Raw genomic sequence first — 25,442 nt, forward strand, 5'->3', positions numbered from 1 at the left:
AGCAAAATGGGTTTATAAGCATCATTTTGAAAATGTAGGGAAGGGAGAATTTGCACCCAAAGATGGTAATACAAGCATACCTCATTTTATTGTGCTTTGCTTTTTACACTTCACAAATGTTGTGTTTTTTATAATTTGAAGGCAAGACCCTCCACCAACAAAGAGATTATGACTTGCTTTATTGCAGTACACACTTTATTGAGGTGGTCTGGAACTGAACCCACAATATCTCCAAGGCGTGCCTGTAGTACCAAACCCATTGTTAGTAATTGCCAACATGTAAAATGTGTGCTTTCTTTTAGTTTAGACACACACACACACACACACACACACACACACACACACTCTCACACGGATTTCTTGTATGTTCAGTTATGTTCTTGGTTTCCTGCCCCTGCTTTCCCAGTAAGATCTTAGGTTCCGCCTTATGGGTTTTAAAGAGCCCAACCCTGTGACGTGGTTTAGACCCTGCCACCTTGTCACGTGAAAATCTCCTTTAATGACTGGAAATAGGAAAGTCCTGGGGTCTGGAGGGCTCTGTTCAGAGCAGCCCACCATGACCAAAGGGGGCCTGGGGCACACTCAGGGTTTCCACTGTTAGCTGCAAGAGCCACTCTCAGAGTTGTCTTGTCTCCTTGAACAAAGGAGAGTTAATTACAGAAAACATCAGGAAATTTAAAGGCCATTTGTCACCAGGCTGCAAGGACAGCCGCAGCCCTTGGCAGAGCCACGGGAAGGACTGCTGATGTCAAGCCCAGTCTCTCTGCAGACAGCAATAGTGAGCCTTGTGGGTGTCCTCCTGGACAGGAGGTAAACTCCATGGAGAACATGTGTATTCAAGGAAACAGTGCAGACTCTGGCACGGGCTCGGAGGAGCTGGTGAAGGGAATTTGGAATGCCTTTCTTTCTGTCTAAAGAGTTGGGTCAAATTATCATGATTGTTTCAAGGTATGTAGATTGTTTCAATTCTACACAGTCCGTTACCTACAGATGGGAGGACTGAAAAACAGTGGTGGAGGTCTTTGATTCTAATTAATTTAAAGCTGTTTTTACAGAGCTCTGACACAATTCAGATCATCAGTAGACTCTAGTTGGCAGATACTCTTTTGCTACCAATTTTCCTTATACTGGAAACGGGTGTTAGGAAAATATCTATTATGTTAGAATGCCTAGAATCTGCGGGTTAACAAGATTCCCCAGCGGATTCCTTTGGTCATCTAAAGTTGAGAGGGGCTGAGGGCCTGGACCAGGCTGCTCATTGGAATCCTGGGCAGAGCTTTTAAAACCTGCCCAGGATCCATCTCCAGAGATTTGTCTTGTCTTGGCTCAAGTGATCTTGGGGCCCAGGGCATTGCTATATATTTTTAAAGCCCAGATGATTCTAATGTACAGCCAGGGATGGGAACCACTGCCCTAAACATAAAGACAGACACCATTAGGTAGCTATCTAGATTCAGAATGCATGCAGTCACAATGCAAAAACATGCCATGGCTAACTGGACGTGCCATTCTTTAGAATTTATGAAGACCTAACCTGTTGTATATCGTGGATCTTACTGGTTCATTCTCTGGTTTGAGGCATCTAGAGGATGATGTGTGATGTGGACACTTAGCTGGGCTTGCTGTGCCTGGTAGAATATTCCTGCTCCATTGCTGGAAATGCCTTGAGGCTGGAGGGAGGCCAAGTGGACAGTTGCACTTTACATCTTTGTGCTGCCAGAGAAATGGTTTCAAAATTTAAGGTGTATCACAACATTACCCCCTTCTTCTCATGCATTACTCCTTCCAGTGGCTTTCCATTGCTCACAAGGTAGAAACCAAATTCTGTGACAGCTCTCTAAGGCCCAGCATTATCTGACCATATCTTCCTAAGCTCTGGAAACTGCAGCCACATGGCCTTCCTTCAGTTACCCAGGGGCCCCCAGCTCGCGCCCTTCTACTTCTGGACCTAGTGTCATGCTGTTCCCCTGTTCTGGAATCCGACCCCTTCACCTCCTTAGGTAATTGTGTTGTCCCCATCTCTCTGTCCAGGTCCTGTCCTTTTGTATTGTCCTCTCACAGCACCATGTCCCTCTGCCTCATGCCACTTCTTGGATAGATTCTTTTTTGCATGTGGGTCTTTCCAGTAGATTGCAGGCTCCATAAGACACGAACCGTGTGTGTGTCTTGGTTTGAGACTCAGTGTAGTATCCCTGCTGTTCTGTTGGATGGGTGGGTACACCTTATATCAGTGATGCGAACCTTTTGAGCTCGGCGTGTCAGCATTTTGAAAACCCTAACTTAACTCTGGTGCTGTGTCACATATAGAAATATTTTGATATTTGCAACCATAGTAAAACAAAGATTTATATTTTTGATAATTTATATATTTAAGTACCATTTAACAAAGAAAAATTAAAAAAATGAGTGTGTGTGTCACCTCTGACACGTGTGTCATAGGTTCGCCATCACTGCCTTATATGATGATATTGGTAAATATAATTATTTTAAGGTTGTGTCCTTTAAAAGTTTATGCAGCCCAGCCAGTGTGGCTCAGTGCTTATGAACCAGGAGGTAACGGTTTGATATCTAGTCAGGGCACATGCCTGGGTTGCAGGCTTGATCCCTAGTAGGGGGTGTGCAGGAGGTAGCTAATCAACGATTCTCTCTCATCACTGATATTTCTATCCCTCTCCCTTCCTCTGTCTGAAATCAATAAAAACATACTTTTTGAAAAGTCACGTAGACTAATGTAATTTTTTTTAAAAGTGTATGCAGCTGTCCGTCGGAGTGGCTCAGCTGTTTGAGCATCGTCCTGTGTTGTTGGCTCAATTCCCAGTCTGGGCACATGCCTGGGTTTCAGGTTTGATCTCCAGTCAGGGCACTTACGGAAGGCAAGCAGCCGATGTTTCTCACATCAGTGTTTTCTCACATCAATGTCTCTCTCTCTCTCTCTCTCTCTCTCTCTCTCTAACAAATCTCAGTTTACCTAAATTTTTAACCAGTTTACCTTGACAACTTTTTCACTTGAGTCTGTGTACAATTTATGAATTTTCTTGCAATACCATGAGAAAGATAAAAGAGTAAGTGCTTCATAATTGTGCATCTCCCCATGCCAGCCTTTTCCTGTGGCTTGTGTCTTCATACACAATGAAAGCATCCTTACATAGAGCAGTATCTCCCTGCAGGTCCCAAGTAAACCCACCTTCCCACCTTCCCCAGACTGCCTTCCTTTATCTGGGCAGGGAAGACCACCTTCCTAAGCCCCTGCTGCTGTGTCTATCAAAGGAGCAGTTTCTGATGTAAAAGGGTAATCACCCAGTCTGAGGGGTGGCTCTGGAGAGGGAAGGAATTAGGACCAGGCAGGACCATAGAGAGGTGCCAACCTTATTTGTATACTTGATTTCCTTTTAAAAAACTCAAATAAGTACAACAAAACTATTAGAGCTGAGTGTCCATAAACAGGTATTTGTTATGTTATCCTCTGTACTTTGTTTTAAATATTACATATTTTAAAAACTAAAAAACAATGATGATAGAGATGTATTTACTAAATATTCAGATACATACTGACTTTGCCACTTCATATGAGTTTTTCCCAGAAAGGAAAGTATTTATCATACCTTACAAAGTGGTAGGTAAACTGAATTTCTTAGAAATGAGACAGAAAAAAATTAAACCACAGAAATAAAGACAACAAGGTACATGTATATAGTTGGCATTTTCTATATTTTATTGATTTTTATTATAAAACTAGAGACCCAGTTCACAAAAAATTTGTGCACTTGGGGGTGTCCCTCAACCCGGCCTGTGCCCTCTCACAGTCTGGGACCCCTCGGGGGATGAACACCTGCTGGCTTAGGCCCACTTCCCAGGCTAATCTTCACCTGAGGATATTTTTTCTATTGATTTTAAAAAATATATATTTTATTGATTTTTTTACAGAGAGGAAGGGAGAGGGATAGAGAGCTAGAAACATTGATGAGAGAGAAACATCCATCAGCTGCCTCCTGAACACCCCCTACTGGGGAAGTGCCCTCAACCAAGGTACATGCCCTTGACCAGAATCGAACCTGGGACCCTTCAGTCCGCAGGTCGACGCTATATCCACTGAGCCAAACCGGCCAGGGCTCCATTGATTTTTGTTGTTTGTTAATCCTGACCCACGGCTATTTTTTTCATTTCTTTTTTAGAGTAGAAGGGAGAGAAGAAAAAGGAAAGGGAGGGAGAGAGAAAGAGACAGAGAGAGAAAGTGAGTAAGACTCATCAATTAGTTGCCTCCTCCACATGCCTTAACTAGGGCCAGGGATCAAACTGCAACCCAGGGAATCAAACCTGTGACTTTTGGTCTGCAGGCTGACGTTTTAACCACTGAACCATGCTGGCCAGGGCCCAAGATATCTTTTGATTTCTTCTTCAGTCTCATTGTTAACCCATTCATTGTTTAGTTCCATGTTATTTAGCCTCCATGTCTTTTTCAGTTTTTCAGTTTTTTTTCTGTGGTTGATTTCATTTTTCAAACTATTATGGTCAGAAAATATGTTTGATATAATTTCAGAATTCTTAAATTTATTGATACTCGTTTTGTCTCTTAACATGTGGTCTATCCTAGCAAATATTCTGTGTGCACATGGAAAGAATGTATATTCTCCTGCTTGGAGATGAAATGCTCTAAAGATGTCAGTTAAATCCATCCGGTCTAGTGTGCCATTTAAGGCCACACTTTCCTTGTTGATTTCCTGTCTGGAAGATCTATCCATTGATGTCAATAGGGCATAAGAGTCCCCTACTATGATTGTGTTACTGGCATTCCATCCCTTTACATCCATCAAAATTTGCTTTTAAAATGTAGGTGCTCCTATGTTGGGAGCATACATGATTACAAGGATTATATCCTCTTGTTGGATTGTGCCCTTTATCATTATGTAGTGTCTTTCTTTGTCTCTTACTATAGCCTTTGTTTTAAATATGTTTTTCTTTAAATTGATTTCTGAGAGAGGAAGAGAGATAGAAACATCAATGATGAGAGAGAATCATTGATTGGCTGCCTCCTGCATTCCCCCTACTAGGGATCGAGCCCACAACCTGTCATGTGCCTGGCCTGGGATTTGAACCGTGACCTAGTTCCTAGGTCAATGCTCAACCACTGAGCCCTGCCAGCGGGGCGGATGATACAAGTTTAGAGGAGGCAGGTCCTGTCTCACAGGGGTCTCACAGCGCACTGGAAAGTACACAGGTGGCTGTTTTATCCTTATCGATGGGAAATGGGGCCCAGTGAGCTCATCGTTGACTAATCCCCAGCCTCCCAGCTCAGGGAAGAAGAGAATAGACCAGATCCTGTCCCTGCCCCAGGCCTGGGTGGAAGAAGCAAGGTGCTCCTGACTTTAAATGAAAACCCAAGATTTGGGAAGGCAGGCATGGCTTCAGGATCATGCATGTCTCACATCACAACTTGCCACTGGGCTTCCTGGAGAGCAGATGTGTTCTTCATTTTCCTGATCTCCCTGCTTTGATTTAGAGGTGAGCTTGTTGGGTGGACTAAAATTAGACCCTTTCAAAAACCTAGTTCCCATTGGAAAGTTGAACCGTGAAAGCCTCCTGGGGGTGGGCCTGATGCTGGGTTGGTGCGAGGGCCTGAGACCCAGGAGGTACACAGGGTCTCAGAGCAAGAAGCTGAGAGTGGGCAGTGAAGAGGTCTTTGTGATCCCTGCTGTGCAGTGGAAGTGTGTGTGCATATGTGAAGGGTTCCCTCGTCTGTGTTCACTGGCTACGGCACTTAGCACAGCGTGGACTGCAAGCTCCAGGCCACTCAGCATCGGCCCTCTTCCTCCGCCTCTAACTCGTCCTGAGAACCAGTGCACAGGAGCAGATGCCTCTGCTTAGGTTGCATGCCACCTGCTGAATTCCTATCTCCTTTCTCTGTACTCACTCCCCAGTGCACACTGTCCTCGTTGCCTCCGTTAGAAAAGGCCACAGCTGGGGTTTCTCGGTGGGGCATCCACCGATGGGGATGGACTTTGCTGAGTGTCACTGTCGTGGAAGGACAAGCTTAGTGGACTCAGGAGTGCGGTACCCTGCACCGCTGGGCACAGTCTATGCCTCATTTATCTTTAGAAGGAAGGGCTAGTAGCTTGAGTCGCCTGGGTTGAGTCTGGCCTTCCCTTTCCTTTCATCTTGGGGCAGAGCAGCCTGTCACAACAGTTTCCCACCACCACCCTTAGAAGGGTATATTGATTAAATCAGAAAGTCACAGGGCGCTGAGGTGCTGGCCAGTTCCTGTTTGTAGGGGGTCTGCTCCAAACCAGGTAGGTACACTTAATCCCATGACCACCCTGGAAGGAAGGCCTGGTCTCAGAGATGGGAAGCCAAGCTCAGAGAGGCTAAGTCACTTGCTAAGTCGCAGAGCCAGTGAGTGGTGGGCCCAGCCAGGTCTCTCTGGCTTGTGCAGTGCTATCTCAAAAGATGATGACAGAGGAGAAGGGGGACTCGGCTTGGAAAGGCCAGCTGGCTTCAAGCAGGTGGAGAGGGAGTGGCATTCTCTTTGTTAGGTAGTGTTGCCCAATAAAATACAGGACACTGGTTAAGTTTGAAATTCAGAGAGATAGCAAATAGCTTCTTTTAGTGTAAGTATATCCCATGCACTATTTGAGATATATTGATACTAAAAAGCTCATTTGTTGTTCCTCTGAAATTCAGACTTAACTGGGTGTCTTATGTTTTTGCTTAATCTGTTTAATTTGGTCCCCAGCTTGGGGGCCTCAGGAAGCACACTGGGCCTAATGTATGGGCAGCTGAGGTGACAGAAGGTGATGCACAAGCCACCTGCGAAAGGCTGCACCTTAGGTGGTGAATTCCCCGCTGCAGGGTGTGAGGTGTAGGCTGGGTAACCACATGGTGGGGGACATTTGGGTTTCAGATGCCTGGTCCCAGGGAGAGTCTAGGACGTAAATATTTTTGAGACAAGGAGGAGACGATCCCCTGGGTCCACCCCGAGCTCCGTCCCATCTAGTGTTTAGAAGCTCTCTGAAGCTGTTTGCCATCAGCACATGCTGAGAGGACCAGTTCTCACCACTGGCGAGTGATGGATGCCCTCAGCCTTCTGGCAGAAACCAGCCCAGCCAGCATGGCCCCTTTAAAGGGTTTGGTTTGGCTTGAAGAAGCGCTGTGTTAAAGGTGAAATGAAACATGCATGTTTGTCTCTCTTCCTGAGAACTGACTTGACTTCCTGGTTCTTTATCTGTCTCCTGCAGCAGAGTGGGACTTGTGTGACCTGCATTCCTCCTGGGCAACGAAAGCATGAAAAACACCCACCCCCCAGTTTCTGCGCTGGCCCTTACAGGCAAGTGAATGGAGACAGAGAAGTTTTGAGGTTCATTTCTCCTGTGTACAGACTCTGTGTACAGATTCTGTGTACAGATTCTCTAAGTGTGGCTACATCTCACCGGGAAGTCAGGGTTCTAAGCAGCCTGCTTGAGATGCCCAGTATGGCTTCTGCCCTCTTCGAAGGTCTAGCCCTGGGCAGGACTCCTCTTGCCCACCTGCTTCTCGGCCAGCCGTGGGCAAACTATGGCCTGCGGGCCGGATCCGGCCAGTTTGAAATGAATAAAACTATTGAAAAAAAAAAGACTGTACCCTTTTATGTAATGATGTTTACTTTGAATTTATATTAGTTCACACAAACACTCCATCCATGCTTTCGTTCCGGGTGGGCAAACATGGCCTGCGGGCCGGATCCGGCCGTTTGAAATTAATAAAACTAAAAAAAAAAAAGACCGTACCCTTTTATGTAATGATGTTTACTTTGAATTTATATTAGTTCACACAAACACTCCATCCATGCTTTTGTTCCGGCCCTCTGGTCCAGTTTAAGAACCCATTGTGGCCCTCCAGTCAAAAAGTTTGCCCACCCCTGTTCTAGGCCCTGGTGGGCACTGGGTAAGAGAAACATTTTGATGCATGAAGTGCTAGGTACCTGCAAAGAGGTGCAGTGGTGGTCATCTTGAACCCCAAATCGACGCTTCAGAGGCAGGGTGAGGCAAGGCACAGGGGAGATGTTGGGGGTGTGGGAGCAGTTTTAGGTTGGCGTGAGGAGGACTGCCTCGCAGAAGATGATTGTGGCCTTGGGTGTGCTCAGCTTCCTTATTCTGCATGACACTGCGCACAGCCTCCTGCAGGTGGCGATCCTCAGCACAGGAGGTTGGAAACATTTAGACGTTAGTCTGACCCAGAAAGCAGTCAAGAGGCAAATCTGCAAAAGTAAAATTTTATCACAAGTTCCCAAGCAGAGAGAAGTGGCTCCTTCCCATCCAGGTGTTTTACCTTTGACTTAATTACCAAATCGAGACGTTACTATTAATTAAAAATAAAATGTTAAGTTAAAGACTAAGTCAAAATACCCATGGTATCAATAAAAGGTTTTAAAAAAATAATTGTACTGATGCTCTTAACTGGAATCCCCTATTGTTTTTCTGATCACTTGTTTAATTGATGTATTTGTAAGCAGCAGGAGCACTCTGCTTGTTTTCCAGGAAGAATCGCTGAATGGCTGACGTTTGACAACATGCACCACCAGTGGCTGCTGTTGGCTGCATGCTTTTGGGTGATTTTCATGTTCATGGTGGCCAGTAAATTCATCACCTTGACCTTTAAAGACCCGGATGGTAAGTATGTTCGCCTCGTGGAATGAATTTTGGCTAATCCAGACATTGCTGTGATACTGTTTCTGAGTACATGCACAAATGATCTCTGTCACGGAACCCAAGGACTTTTGTTCCAGAAGATACCAGGGAGGTCATGGCATCGCATCCTTAACCATATAGAGGTGCGGGGTGAAAAGGCAGGGGATGGTTCTCACCAGCTCCGCCCTTCGGGGTGGACAGAACATGGTTTCTTGGTGGGTTCCTTGGTGCCTCCTCCATGGCATCCCACAGGCTCAGAATCTGAGAATGTGTTCTGCTTGGCACCATCCTGAGACAAGACCGTGGTTGATCAGCATGCCTGGGTGCCAGCTGGCGCTGTGCACTGGTGGCCACATGTTTGCAGGTCACCTCAGTGCATCAAAAAGAAGGTGATTTAAATATGTGCGTGTCAGGTTGTGGTTGAGCATTTTTAACTCCCTTGACTTGATGTGGGCAGTCAGATGAGGACACAGAGAGTGCCCAGCCCAGCTTCAGCAGAGCTGCTTCCAGGTCTTGCTCTTGTCCTTCGCTTACCTGGGTCTTAGCCCCTCAGACTGACCTGAGCACAGCGAGGCTTTCTGAGTGTGCGGTGCGGTGCTGGGCATGCACAAGGAGGTGCAGTGGTGGTCATCCTGAACCCCAAAGTGACTCCTTTCAGAGGCAGAGTGAGGCGAAACACAGGGGAGGTGTCAGGCTTAGGAGCAGTTTTAGGTTGGCCTGACGCGGTCTCCTAACAGAAGATGTTTGTGACCGTGGGTGTGCTCATTATCCTTATTTTGCACGACTCTTTGTACATCCTGCAGAGGGTGGCCCTTAGCAAAGGAGATTAGAAAATTATCACAGGAGCACTTTCCCGATTTTCGCCGGCAGGCCCTGCTATGCCTAGAGCCCCTGGGTGTGCAGCACTGAGGGCTGCCTGGTGCCCCCCATCTCCTGCCCCTGCCTCTGTGTCTCCCTGTCTGTTCAGTAACAACAAGGTTGGAAGAGGATCTGCAGGCAGAAGAGGGTAGCCCTGAAATCAGCCCCAAGGCGGGGTTCTTAGCTCAGTAGTTTCCACTAACAACAGTTGTCAGTTACCAGGCCCTCAGTACTTGAGGCCCAACAGGCTATCCCCTCACAAGTCACCCCTCATCCATGAGAACCTGGGGCTTCGCAGCCTCGGGACGGTAGTCTCATCCCTGCAGGTATCCAGGTGGCCAGGACCATCACAGGTAACTGTGGCTCGCCCTGGGCACTGGGGCCTCTGTGAGACACACGGGCTCCGTCTCGGAGCCTTGTTGGACTGTGAGGCGGTGAGCTTAGCCTGGGAGTTTGGACATGGCTCCGCTGCCCCAGTGTGGTTACCGAGAATGGAGGCCCCTTGCTGAGAGGTCGGGCAGCGGTTCTCCTCCTCCTGGCATTTCAGAATCACTGGGGGGGCTTTGAAAACCTTTGCTGCTTGAGGCCAACCAGAGACTAAGTCATTTTGAATCTAGGAGTGGGGCCCGGTGGAGAGCCCCAAGTGTGAACAGAGCTGGGAAGCTGAACGAGAATGGGAGCTGCTGAGACCATGAAACCACACATTTCACTTGTGAGTTCTTTAAAAGTCACCGCCTGGTAAGGAAGGCACCTACAGGGCAGGTCACGAGGTTAAAGTATTTATGGCTTATTTTGTTTAAAAAAGTAGAATAGGTAATATATTTATGAGACGTCCATAAAAAATAATTAAATTAGATGTGTGTTTTGCGTTATATTATTCTCTGGCTCCTCTGGAGAACACCTCATTCCTCCGTGGTAACTGATGAACGAGGTTTCATTCTGCCTTGATATGGCAGATTTTATGCTGAATGTTTTCAGAAAAGTGTTAAAGCTTAGAGGTTTTGTAAAGGGGAGTAAAAAATTACAGGGAAAGAAGGCAAAACCTACAGGGAAGGATGAAAAGTTTTGGAATTTTATTTATTATTTTAGAAATGTTTTATTGAATCTATTGGATGCTTTGGGATTTAAGACCTGAGAAAAGATGAGTGTAGTCCTCTGTGCTGCTCACCAGATATCTCCAGCCCTTTAAAGGTGAGTGGTAATTCCTTGTGCCCTCTGATGCCCCGTGTGGCCGTGTGATGGCTGTGGCCAGTGAACCACTCCAGGGGGGAACTTTGGAGCCAGCGCACACTGGGCCCCCCTCAGTGAAGCATGATGAGGGTCCTGGTGAGGATGGGCCACCAGTGAGGGTGGTGTCAGCCCCATGATGTGCACTGAACTCAGTGAGAACTCTTTGCTGTTGGGCCCACAACATAGTGCAGCCATCTTTGACTACGGAGGACTTGTCCCTAAGTGCCTGGCTAGAATCACAGAGATGGATGTCTGTTAGCTGAGTTATGAATAAAGGCAGTGAGCTCTCACACAGGGTCTACTAGTGTAGATGATTGAGCTCCTTAAATTTAAAGTTAAACAACCCCCCTGAAGGCCATCAGAGAGTGGGTTGTGGTTCAGGCATCTCCTGCCCCTGAGCCCTACGTTTTAGTGGGAATGGTCACTTACCCCCTCTGTCTCTGGGGCTAGCGGGGAGCCTTAACCCCCTGGTGGGTCTGAGAGCTGAACAGGAAACTGAAAGAGTTTTGTAAACTTGTGTCTGCAAGAGATTTTTCTCATGTGTTAGGCTTTGTCTTACTGGTGGTCACAGTATTTTCACCTTTGAACCAAAAGCCTTGTGTGAAATATTTATCACAAGGAAATAACTGGCAACACAGCAGGATCATGCATCCATTTCCTGAAACGCAGGTAGCGAATCCTTGGTCCCACAGCACCGAGGTGACGGTTGTAACGCAGTGTCTGTGGGGCGGCTTGTCTGGCTCTGTCCTCTGGGAAACCGGCTCTGTTCTAGACCTCCTCAGTGGAGGGGCGTGTTTTCTTCTCACCTTCCTGTTCCTGATGATTCCCTCGCTAGGTAAGCTGATAGGAAGAGCAGGTATGTCCTGAACTGCTGTTGAAAGCAACGCTTACCTTGTTTTTTGTTTTTAATAGGGTTATGGTCTCTCTTCAGCTCAGCAATGAAGCCGCAGTGATATTTGTGGCAGTGGCTTATCTGTGGTTGACACATTCAAGTGTCATATTGAACTAGGATCGGGAGTTGTAACTAGCTTTATTATAGGGAAATAGATCCCATCCAGCGATGGGAATTTCATGGCAGGGACGTTGAGAATAGTGCATCTGGTGCATAAGTGTGGACACTGATTTTCGGCTCACTTCTGTTTGACGTCCTCTCCCAATCTTTTGCTCCACTTAGCCCCTCACCTTGGTTGTAAGCCACTTAAGGACAGAGCCAGTGACTTCAGAGTCTTTGCCTGCCTCCTGCCTGGTGTGTGAAGGGGAGACACTGGGTGACTGGACACAGCATGGTCACGGAGATGAGTGGATGTGATCCCTTCTAGAAAAACAAAGCAGTGCGTCGCTTGGTAAATTTAAATGCATTGTGAACAGAATGAGACCTATACCGAAAGTGAGCTGAGAGGCTATGAAGGCACCTGGCCATAACTGGAGGATCGGAATCCTTGGTCTCGCAGCTGGAGTCTTGTTCCTGAGGGCCAGAGGGGAAGGGAACCACTGTTTGATCATAGTGGCATAATGATACCTGCTGGAAATAAATGGTCATCGACAAAGCAATGGAAAGACCAAACCAAACATAAATCATGCTGCCAGTTTTATTTCAGTCTCTTCGAAGCAGGGCCAAGGCGAGCTGGGGAGACAACACCAGGAAGTTTAAAATCATAAAAATGCTAAAAATGGGCAGATGCCTGGCCAGTATGTGAGATGGTCCACAGCTGCCAGAGCCCAATTATTTTGCTCCTGGTACATGAAATGGGCTGCTCTTCAAAAGCTGATTGATTGATAGGTCAGTTGTTTAAAATTCACAATACATTGTCCTATTTAAATGTTATTAGAAGCTTAGATTTCTACAGAAGTCTGTTGAACTCAGTGTTGAACTAGCTAAGCATTGTAATGCTAGTAGTAGAAGATGCTGTGGGAACAGGAAGTGACCAGACGGGAGGGGAATGTGACCTTTTTTTGAGCACCTTAGTGCTGCTCCAGAGGTGGTCAGATTGCGCAGGAGGAGGACAGACAGACGTTGGTGTCAGAGCCTGTGTGCGTCCAGCAGCTTTGCTGATGGCACTGATGCCTTGTCTAGTTCCGCACCATAAACAACACTCGTGTCCCTGTTACAGGTCCAGAACAGCCGCTGGGCACAGCTCTGGTTAGGTTGCCTTTTAACCCAAACCTAGAAAATGGGAAAAAAATACTTTAGTGGGATTCATAAAGGTGCATGGCAGAGAGATTTCTACTGGAGTCAGAAAAGGAAGCTGTGGAGATGGGTTACTGTTGTCGGGGCTTTGGTAAGGAGTTCTCCATGTGCGTTCTCCTGGCAGTGCTGGACGGGGAGGGGGGACGCGAGGACTGGGCAGGTGGGGCTGCAGAGGAGTGTTCAGTGTTGGTATTAAGGACCTAAAGGGGGAGGTTTGATTTTTTTTAAAAAATGAACTGTGCCTTTGTCCATGCTTCGTTTTGCTGATTTTTATAATTTTATTTGCTCTATTTTTTCTAGGTATGTATTAGTGTTTGCAAAGTTTTGAAAAATAAATGTTTGATTATAGAGGTCTGAAACTTATCTTCAAATTTTGCTCCAAAGGTCTTCCAAAAATCAGTTGGCTATAAATTATTATTCTGGACTAGCACCTCGTAAGATTTCTCTAGTCTCATTTCAGTTCCCATGGTTTTTAAAAATATATATATATGTATTTTTTATTGATTTCAGAGAGGAAGGGCGAGGGAGAGATAGAAACATCAATGATGAGAGAGAATCATTGATTGGTTGCCTCCCCCATACCCCCTACTGGGGATCAAGCCTGCAACTCGGGCATGTGCCCCTGACCAGAATCGAACCCAGACCTTTCAGTCCCCAGTCCAATGCTGTATCCACTGAACCAAACCGGCCAGGGCAGTTCCCATGAATTTTTAAATTAGTATGTAAGCACTAACTTGACCTCTAACCTGGCTTTTTAAAAAATTAAATTTCTTGCCCTAACCGGTTTGGCTCAGTGGATAGAGCGTCAGCCTGCGGACTCAAGGGTCCCAGGTTCGATTCTGATCAAGGGCATGTACCTTGGTTGCGGGCACATCCCCAGTGGGGAGGGAGGCAGCTGATCGGTGTTTCTCTCTCATCGATGTTTCTAACTCTCTATCCCTCTCCTTTCCTCTCTGTAAAAAATCAATAAAATATATTTTTTTAAAAAAATAAATTTCTTATTTGGGGGATCATTATAGAGTCACATGCAGTTGCAACAAATAACAGATTGAGTTCTATGTCCCTTGACTCAGTTTCCCCAAGTGGTAACATCTTTCAGAGCTATGCTGCAGAATCATGAGCAGGATGCTGATGTCAAAATGCCAAACACCTTCCTCACCACAGGAATCCCTCCTGTTGCCTTTTATAGCCACACTCACCTCCTTCTCCCCATCCTGCACCCCCACTCTCTCCCAGTGATCACTAATCTCTTCTCCATCATTTTGTCATTTCAGGAAAATTATAATGGGAGGGGATTTAGGGAGCTAGATTTAAAAAGTGAAGGGATTAAGAAGTACAAATTGGCAGTTACAGAATAGTCATGGGAATGTAAAAGACAGCATAGAGAATATAGTCAATATTGTAATTACTATGTATGGTGCCAGGTGGGTACTAGCCTTATCAGGAGGATCACTACATAAGGTATGTAAATGTGTAAACAGTATGCTACACACCTAAAACTAATATTGAATGTGAACTGTAATTGAAAACTTTTTTCACTTTTTAAAATTTAAGTGAAAAAAAAAAGAATATTATATCCAGCATGTGACCTTTTAGGATTGCCTTTTATTTCTCAGCATAAACAAATCCCTGGGGATTCATCCGATTTGTGTGTATCAGTAATTTGTTGCTTTTTATTGCTGTATTCCAAGGTGGATGTCCCCATTTTTTAACCTGTTGGAGTATGTCTGGATTGTTTCCATTTTGGGGGCGATTACAAATGGAGCTGCTCCAAACATTTGCGCGCAGGGTTTTGCATGAACATAGTTCTCATTTCTCTGGGATAAATGCCTGGGAACAGTTGCTGGGTTGTATGCTAGCTGCAGCTTAGTTTTTAAAGAAATGACCAAACTGTTTTCCAGAGTTGTACCATTTTGCATTCCTACCAGCAATGTATGAATGATTCCGTTTCTCTGCATCCTCACTAGCATTTTGTATTTTCACTATTTTGTATTTTAGCTGTTTTGCTAGGTGTGTAGTGGTATCTCACTGTGTGTTGCTTTGAGTTTTTTTTAAATTAAAGTTGACATACAATATTATATTAGTTTCAGGTGTACAACCCCATGATTAAACATTTTTAAAAATATATTTTATTGATCTTTTACAGAGAGGAAGGGAGAGGGATAGAGAGTTAGAAACATCGATGAAAGAGAAACATTGATCAGCTGCCTCCTGCACACCCCTACTGGGAATGTGCCCGCAACTAAGGCAATGGCCTTGACCGGAATCAAACCTGGGACCCTTGAGTCCACAGGCCGACGCTCTATCCACTGAGCCAAACCGGTTAGGGCTGATTAAACATTTATATAACTTACGAATTGATCACCCTGATAAATCTAGTAGCCCTCTGACACCATACTCAGTTACTACAATATTATTGACCATATTCCCTATATTGTACTTGATATCCTTGTGAAGGGTGGACCAAAGGTAGGTTTATAGTTGTGAGTACATGAAACACAATTTATTCTTGCATTATTGTTTCTTAATTAGTGTATTATTTTCCATGCCAATAGCTGTAAACCTACTTTTGCCCCACCCTGTAGCAATTCGATGTGGTTTTAATTTGCATTTACCTGATGGCTCATGATGTTGAACATCCTTTCATGTGTTTATGTACTACCTGTTTATCCTCTTTGGTGAAATGTCTGTTCATGTCTTATCCACTTTCTAATTGGATTATTTTTTACTGTTGAATTTTGAGAGTTCTCATGTATTCTAGGGATAACTCCTTTGCAATTTTTTTCTCCTGGGCTGTAGTTTGCCTTTCTGTGATCTGTGCAAAGCAAAGTTTTTATTTTGAGGAGGTTTACTTTATCAAATTTTCCAAAACTTTTCTCCTATGTTTTTTATTTTTATTTTTACAGTTTTATGTGTCTACTAGAGGCCTGGTGGATGGGGTCCCTTGGCCTGGCCTACGCCCTCTCGCAATCCGGGACCCTTCAGGGGATGTCGGAGAGCCAGATTCGGTCCGATCCCCGCAGGCCAGGTCGAGGGACCCCACCAGTGCATGAATCTGTGCACCAGGCCTCTAGTATGCATATAAGATCTTTGGTTAATCTCTTCCCACCCTCCCACCTTCCTTCTGAGATTCATTGGTCTGTCCCATGTTTCCATGCCTGTACATTGAGCATCTGCCCCCTCGTGGTAGTGCACAACATAGCTACTGGTTGAATGGTAGAACGGTTACTTAGGCTTTTATATATATAGATAGATAGATGTTCAATTGCTCAAGTACCACTTGTTGAAAAGACTTCCCCCTCTACCCAATTGCTTTTGCACCTGTCAAATACTGGTTGGGCGTGTCCATGTAGGCCCACTTCTAGGCCTCTTTTCTGCTCCTCCATACATTGAGCATCTGCCCCCTGATGGTAGTGCACGTCATAGCTGCTAGTTGAACCGTCGAACGGTCACTTAGGCTTTTACATATATAGATAGATGTTCAATTGCTCAATTACCATTTGTGGAAAAGACTTCCCCCTCTACCGAATTGCTTTTGCGCTTGTCAAATACTGGTTGGGCGTCTCTGTTTAGGCCCACTTCTAGGCCTCTTTTCTGCTCCTCCATGAGAAGAGTTCTCACCTCTCTGTCTCTTAGCCTACAGCGCCAAACAGGAGTTCCTGTTCCTGACAGCCTTGCCGGATTCCAGGAAGTTACAGGGAGAGCAGCAGTTTCCTGAGGAACTGAAGGTAGGCACAGCCAGGTAGAGGGCCTTGTCCCTTCTGGCCTGGTCAGCAGAGGAGCAGGGCTGCCTCTTCCCACTCTTCCCTGTGGTGTCTCGGTCTCTCTGTGCCCTCCCTCCAGCACCAGCAGGTTGCCCCATCACTGAATGGGCACTGGCCTGCCTGCTCCCTGAGCTCATCAGCTGTTCCCACTTACCATCATGCTCTGCTGTGTAGTCACTGCTTCTGTCCCTTCTGCACCTTTCTGCTCACCTTTGAGCTTCTCTTTGGGGAGGCACAGTCACACTTATTTATGTTCCTCACAGGGCTTTGTACATCGTGGGTGCTCTGTAATACCCATTGTGCTGCATTCATGACCAGCTGACAGTGAACCTTGCCGGGGGGTGGAGGATGTTGGGCAAGGTCAGGAGAAAACCAGGGCTGTGGGAAAAGGTCTCTGACCCAGAATCAGGGAAGTTTAGAGTTAACAGGGTCTTGGACAGAGGAGCAGGTCATCCAGCGCGGGAGTCGTGTGGGTGAGAGCTGCGTTTAGGAGAAAGGCTGATGATCCAGAATCACATGGACATTCTGACCTAAATCTTTCTTCTCAGGCTCCTTTCACACATAAATTCCTAGTCACGCCTCAGTGAGGAACGCCCTCTCACTTGCTGACCCCCATTCTGGGTCTGAAAGGTTTAGGTTGCAATTACGCTGGAAGGAATGAAATGGGTAGTGCAAGCTCTAAAGATGTGTATCAGCTCAGAATTAAACAGAGAAGGGACCGTTTCTGCCTGTGACTTACAGTGTAAGGATGAGGAATTAGGACCCAGAGTCTAAAAAGCCAGCACCTGCTCAGAGTGACTTTCTGTTGGAGTTAACTGTTCACAAGAGTGGATGCAGTAAGGATCAGGTCTGCGGACCTCGTGTCAGATGGGCCTGTGATGTTGCTTTTAGTTTGGGGTAGTCCAGGGCAAGGAAGGTGTGGGTGGACAAGAAGCAAACCTATAGGAAGTAGGAGGGTGGCTTTCATAGAAAGAGTTAAGGAAACTGATGTTTAGTGACTGGGATGAATAAGGACCCAAAGGGAGGGTAAGACTGCTCTCTGGGGAGGAACAGAGGTCGCTTTGCAGAGGACAGAGGGGGCACTCTGCAGGTGTTGTCTCCCTTCCTCAGTGTCTTCACCTTGGGAAGCAGAGGCAGGAATCCCCAAGACATTCGTCCCTCCTCCAGGGAAATGCAAGAAACGTTATCAAACACAGAAGAGAGCAAGAGTTTCTTGAAAAAGGTCATGTGAGCCAGGGAGTTGGTTGTGGTAGATCCGTGAAGGAAGAGCAGGAAGCCAGGTGGTGGGGTGAAACCTGTATTGTCCCGAAATTTCCAGTGTCCTTGTTCTCCAGGGCTCTGTCCTCCCATTTTGTTACTGACCCAGTTGTTTGGGAAGGACAGAGTGTTACAACTGCCCCCTAAATGGTTTGCTTGGGGAGCCTACGGCATTTTAACAAATACAATAAGAGCATTTGGGTCCATTTAATAGTTAATTTAGAGGAGCCATCTGCTTTGAAATCTTGGGAGGAAGTTCTTTGTAACTTTAAGGGAATAAGTAGACATAGCAGCAGAATAAGTAGATGAGCTGCAGAACAGGGCCACACCTAGAAGTGGCCAAAGGAGTGGGCCCGGAGAAAAAGGCTCCCTGGTCAGCAATGCCTTCCCCCACCTTCTGCCCCCAACATGCACATACGCACACACATGCAGTGCCGTGTGTGTTCTTGTGTTACAGATATTCTAAATGCCAAGCCATGCCAAGGGGTATATGCCGTACTTTGGAACTTGAACTTTTTTCTCTGTTTTGGCTTTTTTCATCAGATGAACCCGTCATGCATCCGCTCTCCTTGCCATGTATGACACCCCCGTGATTCACTGGGCAGTGGAAGGCCCTGAGGACGGCATCAGGAAGTGGCTGGGAAGAGTGGTTGTCACTGTAGAAAAAGGGAGGGAGAAAGGGAGGAAGGGAAGAAGAGAAGGTGCCTGTGGATGGGGAGGAAAGGACAGGCCAGCCCTGCGAGGAAACCCAGGGTGCTTGGTGGAGGCTGAGGAAGGTGGAGCTGAAGGAAGAGGGAAGAATGCTGTGCTGTCTTTGCCCAGCTGCCTTCGGATAGAATTAATCTACAGAGGACTTGGGAGAGTTTTCTAGAACTTCTCAGAAGTCTCTATAGGTGCCCACACCCCCTCGCCAATATTTGCTGCTGTTGTTGCATTTGTGAGCATTTAATAAATTTCCCTCCATGTGGCTTCGAGATCCAAGACCCAGGCCCTGCCAACACCCTTTATCTTCTCAGCTCTTTTCTGAAGAAGTTGGCCTTCACAGTGGTGCCTGCTTTGGGGGCTTTCCCTTCCCCAGAACTTGGTCGTAGCCCGATCGCACCACGTCAGTGATGGGAGCAACTCGTCTTGTGTTTGGCATCACTTACCTGGGGCTGCTCCCTGACCAAGGCCCACAGTTACCGAGGCTGACAGTTGGGCAGAAGCTCAGGTTCCCTGTGAAGGGGTCATGCCTCACACCAACTTCCCCAAAGGAGTGACATGTGTCCAAGTTGATGCTGTGATGATGTGAGCCACCAGCAGGACCTTGGCCTTCCGGTGCCTCCTGTGCTGCCAATGCGGCCGTGGCCATGGCTCACGTGGCCCTGATGTTCCCGGAGCTTCCTCAGTCTGGATGGCATGTCGGTAGCCTCGATGCCGTAGCCAATATTTTTAAATAGAGTTTTTTTACTAAAAAGTAATACATACTTGTGTATTTTAAAGAAATACCTGAAATTGAAAGGAAAAAGCTCAACTTTTGTATATTTCCTTTTTAAAACCCATTTAGGTATTATACATATATGTATGGCCTGTGACTCCATTTCCCCAGGATAGGCACACAGTCATGTTTCTCTGTAACGTGGATTGAAGAGAAGGGCAGGGGTTGGAAGTTTAGCCGCTGTGGGTGGATGCTGGAGCACCTCCTAACTTAACATGACCTTTCCCTGTCTCAGAGTCCTGAGCTGAAGATATAGGCAGAAAGGCTCACTGTATTCCAGGCAAATCGGTGAAGAGACACACTCTGACACTTCCTGGCCAAGTGTTGAAAGTGCTAGAATCAAGAGGAGAAAATGCTATAAGCCACCCAGGGATTAAAATGGGTGGTTAGCCATGGCCAGGTGGATCAGTGGTTACAGTGTCCCCTGAGCACTGAAAGGTCATGGATTTGATTTCAGGCCAAGGGCATGTACCTAGGTTGTGGGTTCCATCCCTAGTTGGAGCATGTACAGGAGGCAACAATCTCTCTCTCTCTCTCTCTCTCTCTCTCTCTTTCAAAATCAATAGAAACATACCCTCAGGTGAGAATTAAACAATAAGTAAATAAATAAATAAATAAATAAATAAATAAATAAATAATGGTTGACTTCTTCCCTGGCCTGGTAGCCCAGTTGGTTAGAGCATGGTCCCGGTATGCCAAGGTTGTGGGTTCAATCTCCCATCAGGGCACACATAGGACACACATAAGAAGCAACCAATGAATGTATCAATAAGTGGAACAACAAATCAATGTTTCTCTCTCTCTCTCAAAAATCAATAACAATAATAATAATAATAATAATAAAAGAGTTTGTAAATGAGGTGCATACAAAGAAATGACAGTCAGATGGGGGTGGGGGTGGGGGTGGGCTCCCTGCAGTGAAGCCTCAGCTCGGGAATTGGGCGGCAGAGCCGTGACTCTGTTTTTGTGGGGTTGTTTGTTTTGTTTTGTTTTGTTTTATTTCAGAGGTTTCGAGAGAGAGAAGCATCAGTGATGAGAGCAAATCATTGATTCATTGATTGGCTGCCTCCTGTACGCTCCACACTGGAGATCGAGCCCACAACCCAGGCATGTGCCCCTGACTGGAATTGAACCTGGGACCCTTCACTCGCAGGCTGACCCTCTATCCACTGAGCCACACCAACTAGAGCCGTGACTCTGTGTTCATTCCGGGTCTGCCCTGTGTGGGGGCAGCAGCAGGCCTGTCTCAGGCACGCCCGGCTAGGAGCTGTGCCTCCTATGTACTATGTTTTTGAGGGGAAAAGCTACTGAAAGACCTTTTCCAGATAACAGAGATGGTCAGAACCAACACTCAAAAGTGGTGACATCACAGAGCAAAGAAGGTCCGCCCTTCCCTCGTGTGGCTGGACCCCAAGTCAGAAACCCAACGGGAGGCTGTGCTCCTGCTGTCCCTGTGGCCTCGGGCTCCCGGAGTCTGTCAGCACCCCCGCCCCTGCTTGGTCTCGGGCCCACTTTCCTGGTGGGTCGGGGTTTCTGGCGTCAGACTTCGTCCCACAGTCACGGATTTTCTTATCTGGTTGATAACTCCTTAGAGAACAAGCGAGTGCTGGCGTCTCCCTCCAGCATGTGCTCATAGTGCTGCATGCCGGTGGGACCACCAAGCAAAGCCCTCCTTCACCTGCATCACAGGAAACACCACTGTGTGCTCATTGTTACCAGAGCAGGTCTGCCGCAGGCCGGCTTCTCGTGTGTGGGTTCTTTGTGTAGGAAGGTTTTGCAACTTGAGTCCAGATGGGTTTGAATGAACGTTTATTAAAGCTGGGGACAGTGAAACTGGAAGGAATTGGCTAAAGAAACAAGGCAGGGCTCTGCTTTGGCTCTTTAGAAATGTTAAAGGAGCAGGTAGCCTGGGCGGGCTGCTGTAGCTCACAGGGAAGTCAGAGAGTAAGGGGCTTTGGAGACAGGATCAGGGTGAGCCCAAGTGGAGTGGTCGCTGCCCACTGCTCTGCTGGTTACGTCTCATGGGGATTCTTACAAAGAAAACGTTCATGCCTGGGAAGGGGCAGGGGCGAGCTCTAGAGCCAGCCCACATTGTCTTTCCTGAGGGCTTTTTATCCTTTTTTCCCTGCAGGCCAGAATCTTCATCAGCTTCCCAGGTGCATTTTTAATGTGCTGATGCATCAAAATGCGTGCATAGGGGAGTTTGGGGTTATTCTTTGGGCTGTTTTACTGTTATCTTATGTCTGTTGGGCATGAATGGGGGTTTTGTTATTTGTTCCTTGGGTCTAGCTGGCACAGATGGCCTTGATTGGGTCTTTGTTCTGTTTTCCCAGGCCAGGGGGTTTCAGATGTCTGTCCTCTGGTTAGGGAGGAGGGTATAAACCACTTGCTCGCAAGTGTCCTTTGTTGGGGAAGGTGAGGTCTTTCGACTCACAAGCTGGCTGCAAGCTGCCCAAACTGTTTGGCCTTGTTTCATTTTCTTGTCCCAGTTTCCCCATTCCACTTACCCGGGGATTTTCCTAGCTTCCTACTCTCCTGCTACACTTACCACTGAGGAAATGGAGTCATGGCTGCTGCATTTTCAAAACATACTAAATGACCTAAGGTGTTTTTTAAATTAATAAACAAGACTACCTCCCAATTAGTCACCATGCAGACAGCTGGTCCTTCTATACAGGCCATACAGGCACACGTAGAATCACGGGAAGGGAAAGGATATGGAGAATGGGGGGAAGAGGGGAGGGGGAGGGGGAGGGGGGGAGAGGAAACTGGCCTTCCCTGAAGCCCTGTATGAAAAGTGTCCTGCAGTTTCCAGAAAATTAAGGGTCATAATTTCATCAGCAAAATGACTGGTAGACACCCCACCCACCACCCCTCATTTGGTCCGAGCTGAGGACAAGGAACAAGAGGGTTCGCTTCTCTCTGAACGTGGACCTGAGTCCCAGGCCCCTGGCGGTGAATCCGGTCCACAGGGCCCTGCCTATGTCGGATGCAGCTTCTCTGTGTGCCCAGCTGGAGGCCAGAGCGCAGGGCTCCCGGCGGCAGCCTGTCTTCTGCTCAGGAGGCCCTCGGGCCCTTTGCCTCCCTGTCCCTGCAGCCAACAGGGAAGATGGTCGCAGACGGCCAGCCGGCTCAGCCCTCGGTCTATATGGAGCGCCTGGAGCTCATCCGGAACGTCTGCAGGGACGCGGCCCTGAAGAACCTCTCACACACGGCCGTGTCCAAGTTTGTCCTGGACCGAATATTCGTCTGTGACAAGCACAAGATCCTCTTCTGCCAGACCCCCAAAGTGGGCAACACGCAGTGGAAGAAAGTGCTGATCGTGTTAAACGGTGGGTGCCGGGCCCGTGGTGTGTTCTCCCTCGGTGACTTTGGGGTTTGCCCGGGGAGGGCCACTGTGACCTGGGGGTGGGGGGAGGCAGACAGGGGGGCAGAGAGGAGCCACCGGAAGGGACACCTAAGAGGAGCTGGTAACCTGTCAGACAGCTCTCCGTTGTGTTTTTCCTGTGAGTGTTGTACTTTAAAAGTTAGTGGGGTTAATGTGGATACTGGTTGTTCTCAAAGGGCCACCCCTAAGGCCACCATCTCCTCACTTTCCACAGCAGAGCCCCCATCTCAGGCAGCCTGCTCCCCTGGTGGGTCCCGTTCCTTCTCTTCAGATTCACAGCATCGATTCTTACTAGACACTGGCTCACCGAGTGCCAGGAAGCCGCCCCCAACACTGCCCTTCCTATAGTGAGAAGGGCGCCTACCCCAGGCCCTGGGAGGGGAGCCTCTCCCACAGACAAAGGATTCAGTGCCACGTGGGTAGAAAGAAATGCCCTCATCTTACACCAAGCATCATATTCAGAGGATTTAACTGACTTGCCTCAGGAAATCTGATGTTTTCCTGGGAACAAATGAGATCACTGGCAAGTGACCTCAAACCCTAGTTTTTTACTATTCACTGCTCTTCCAGACACCATGTTTATTAAACTCTACGTACTCTGAACTGACAAGATACTTATGGGTTCTGTGTCTTAAATTCAGCTGTAAAAGAAGCAGGGCTCCAGCTCAGAGCCAGGTGACCCTGGATGAAGATGTGACCTGGGAGGCCTGTGGGCGGTGGCCCTGGCCTCTGTCCCCTGTCCGACTGCTGCTCTGCCCTCAGTCAGGGGTCAGAGTTTGTTGTCTTTGGCCTTTTCCCAGGTTGGCTGGGGGAGAAGAGAGACACTCGCCTCGTTTTCTGGTATATAATGAATATGCTTGAGTAATCTGACTGCATGTTGGATTTTTGATGTCGTAGAATGAGGTTACAAATCAAATTCTTACAAATCTGCCACCACTGTATGAAGCATCAGTCAAAGGCCGGTCCAAACAGGAGCAGGTTGCCAGGGCGCATGTAGGCGCACCCGAGAGGCACTGTGACCCTCCCAGACCACTGCTGTGAAGGAGACATGGCAGCGGAGCCAGCCACAATCCTCTTGCTGGTCGAGGTTCTTGCCTTCAATTGTAAAAGTTCAGTTTGTAACAAAACACAGCATCTGCAAAGCGTGATAAAGCAAAACACAATAAAACAAGGTTTGCCTGCAATAGAAAAGCAGGTGGTCCATGTGGCTGCCTTCTGCCGGCCCTACATGCACCTGGATGGGGACAGATACCTGAGCGGGCCCATGTGCAAATCCACAGGTTGGTTCATTTGACAGTCTTGCCCATTTAGAGCCATCCACAGCAGGTAGCGTAGAGGTCTAGACTGGCACTTCCACATTTGGGGGAAGAATAAATGAGATAGGCTATGGCCACTGCTTAGATGGCCCAACAGATTTTCCCCCACCAGACTGCACGCGTAACAAGGCAGGAGTAACACAAAGATGGGTGTAAAGGTTTGCAGAGGCTTGGCTAAAAGCTCGGGTGATGACACTTTATTCCCATTCATCCAAGTTGGGAAAAGAATGAAAAGCCTGCCCAACCCGCCAACCCAAGGATGCCCTCCCCAGGTTACACGCGTCAGCCTGCCTCTGAGCACTGTGCTCTTGACCCTGCCATTTTCTCCTCAGTCACTGCGTCTCAACCTTGACCCTTGCTTCAAATATATCTATCCCACGACATTAGCTGGATTGTTGCAGCACCAAACATCTCTGCCACTTGCCACATCTCTGGGATGCCCTGAGGTTGCCTAGGAACCCACCTGAGGCCCAGGGATGTGGCCCTGGGAACACCTTGCCTGTCGGGAGTGACGGGCCTGTGAGTGCTGGGGGTGTGAGCAGGTGGTTCTCATGAGCCGTTTCACAGTAGAGAGAGTGTGGGAGGCCTTAGGCATTCTGTTTGCATGCAGCCATGTGTCTGTTGGCAGATTTAGCCCATTCCAGTGTGCTACCAGGGTAGGTCTCATCCTTCCTTCCACCCCTTACTCGCTCCCTCGCCCTCCTCCTCTTACTCCTCTTGTTTCCTCCTGTTGGCTTACAGGTGACCAGCGCTTGTCTGCACTCTCATTTTGCCACGCCTCACTCGTCTTAGTTGGAATTCAGTATCACCATGGATATTGGGGATGACTTGTGGGGAGCGTGGGCCTAAGTTAAAAGACGGGCATCTTCTTTAAAGGTAGCACTGAGGGGGCCACACAACTTCTCCCTTGTTTACTTCCCAGGTGCCTTTCCTTCCATCGAAGACATCCCCGAGAACGTGGTTCATGACCATGAAAAGAACGGCCTCCCTCGTCTCTCTGCCTTCAGCGATGCAGAAATTCAGAAGCGGTAAGAACAGGTTCCTGCAGGGAGGGGCTTTTTGATACGTCCCAGGCTGGGCTCTATACTTGCCCTGTGTCCCACACTGTGCCAAGGACTCCAGGCGGCTGTTGGTTTGCATGAGGCAGAGGCCGCTTTGCACATGCCCAGAGTTCAGTGCATTTAAACTCAGAAATCTTTTTTTTTTAAATATATTTTATTGAGTTTTTACAGAGAGGAAAGGAGAGAGATAGTTAGAAATATCAATGAGAGAGAAACATCGACCAGCTGCCTCCTGCACACTCCCCA

General features: G+C 47.4%; 1 protein-coding gene across 4 annotated transcripts in view; it reads left to right on the forward strand.

Moving 5' to 3' along the window:
• The window catches only part of CHST10 (carbohydrate sulfotransferase 10), a 41,239-nt gene that overhangs the window by 1,948 nt on the left and 13,849 nt on the right, over positions 1 to 25,442 (forward strand). Inside the window, exons 2-6 of one of the 4 annotated variants that reach the window (XM_006773359.2) lie at positions 7,230 to 7,318; positions 8,508 to 8,639; positions 16,570 to 16,661; positions 22,529 to 22,763; positions 25,058 to 25,163. In XM_006773359.2, the coding sequence (XP_006773422.1) occupies positions 7,276 to 7,318; positions 8,508 to 8,639; positions 16,570 to 16,661; positions 22,529 to 22,763; positions 25,058 to 25,163 (608 nt within the window). In that variant the 5' untranslated portion in view covers positions 7,230 to 7,275. Of the gene's footprint in view, positions 1 to 7,229; positions 7,319 to 8,482; positions 8,644 to 16,569; positions 16,662 to 22,528; positions 22,764 to 25,057; positions 25,164 to 25,442 lie in introns of those variants that run through there. The other 3 variants (XM_015570237.1, XM_006773360.2, XM_015570238.1) reach the window with 3 other exon arrangements.

This window comes from Myotis davidii, unplaced genomic scaffold, assembly GCF_000327345.1.
Source record: "Myotis davidii unplaced genomic scaffold, ASM32734v1 scaffold4007, whole genome shotgun sequence".
NCBI lineage: Eukaryota > Metazoa > Chordata > Mammalia > Chiroptera > Vespertilionidae > Myotis > Myotis davidii.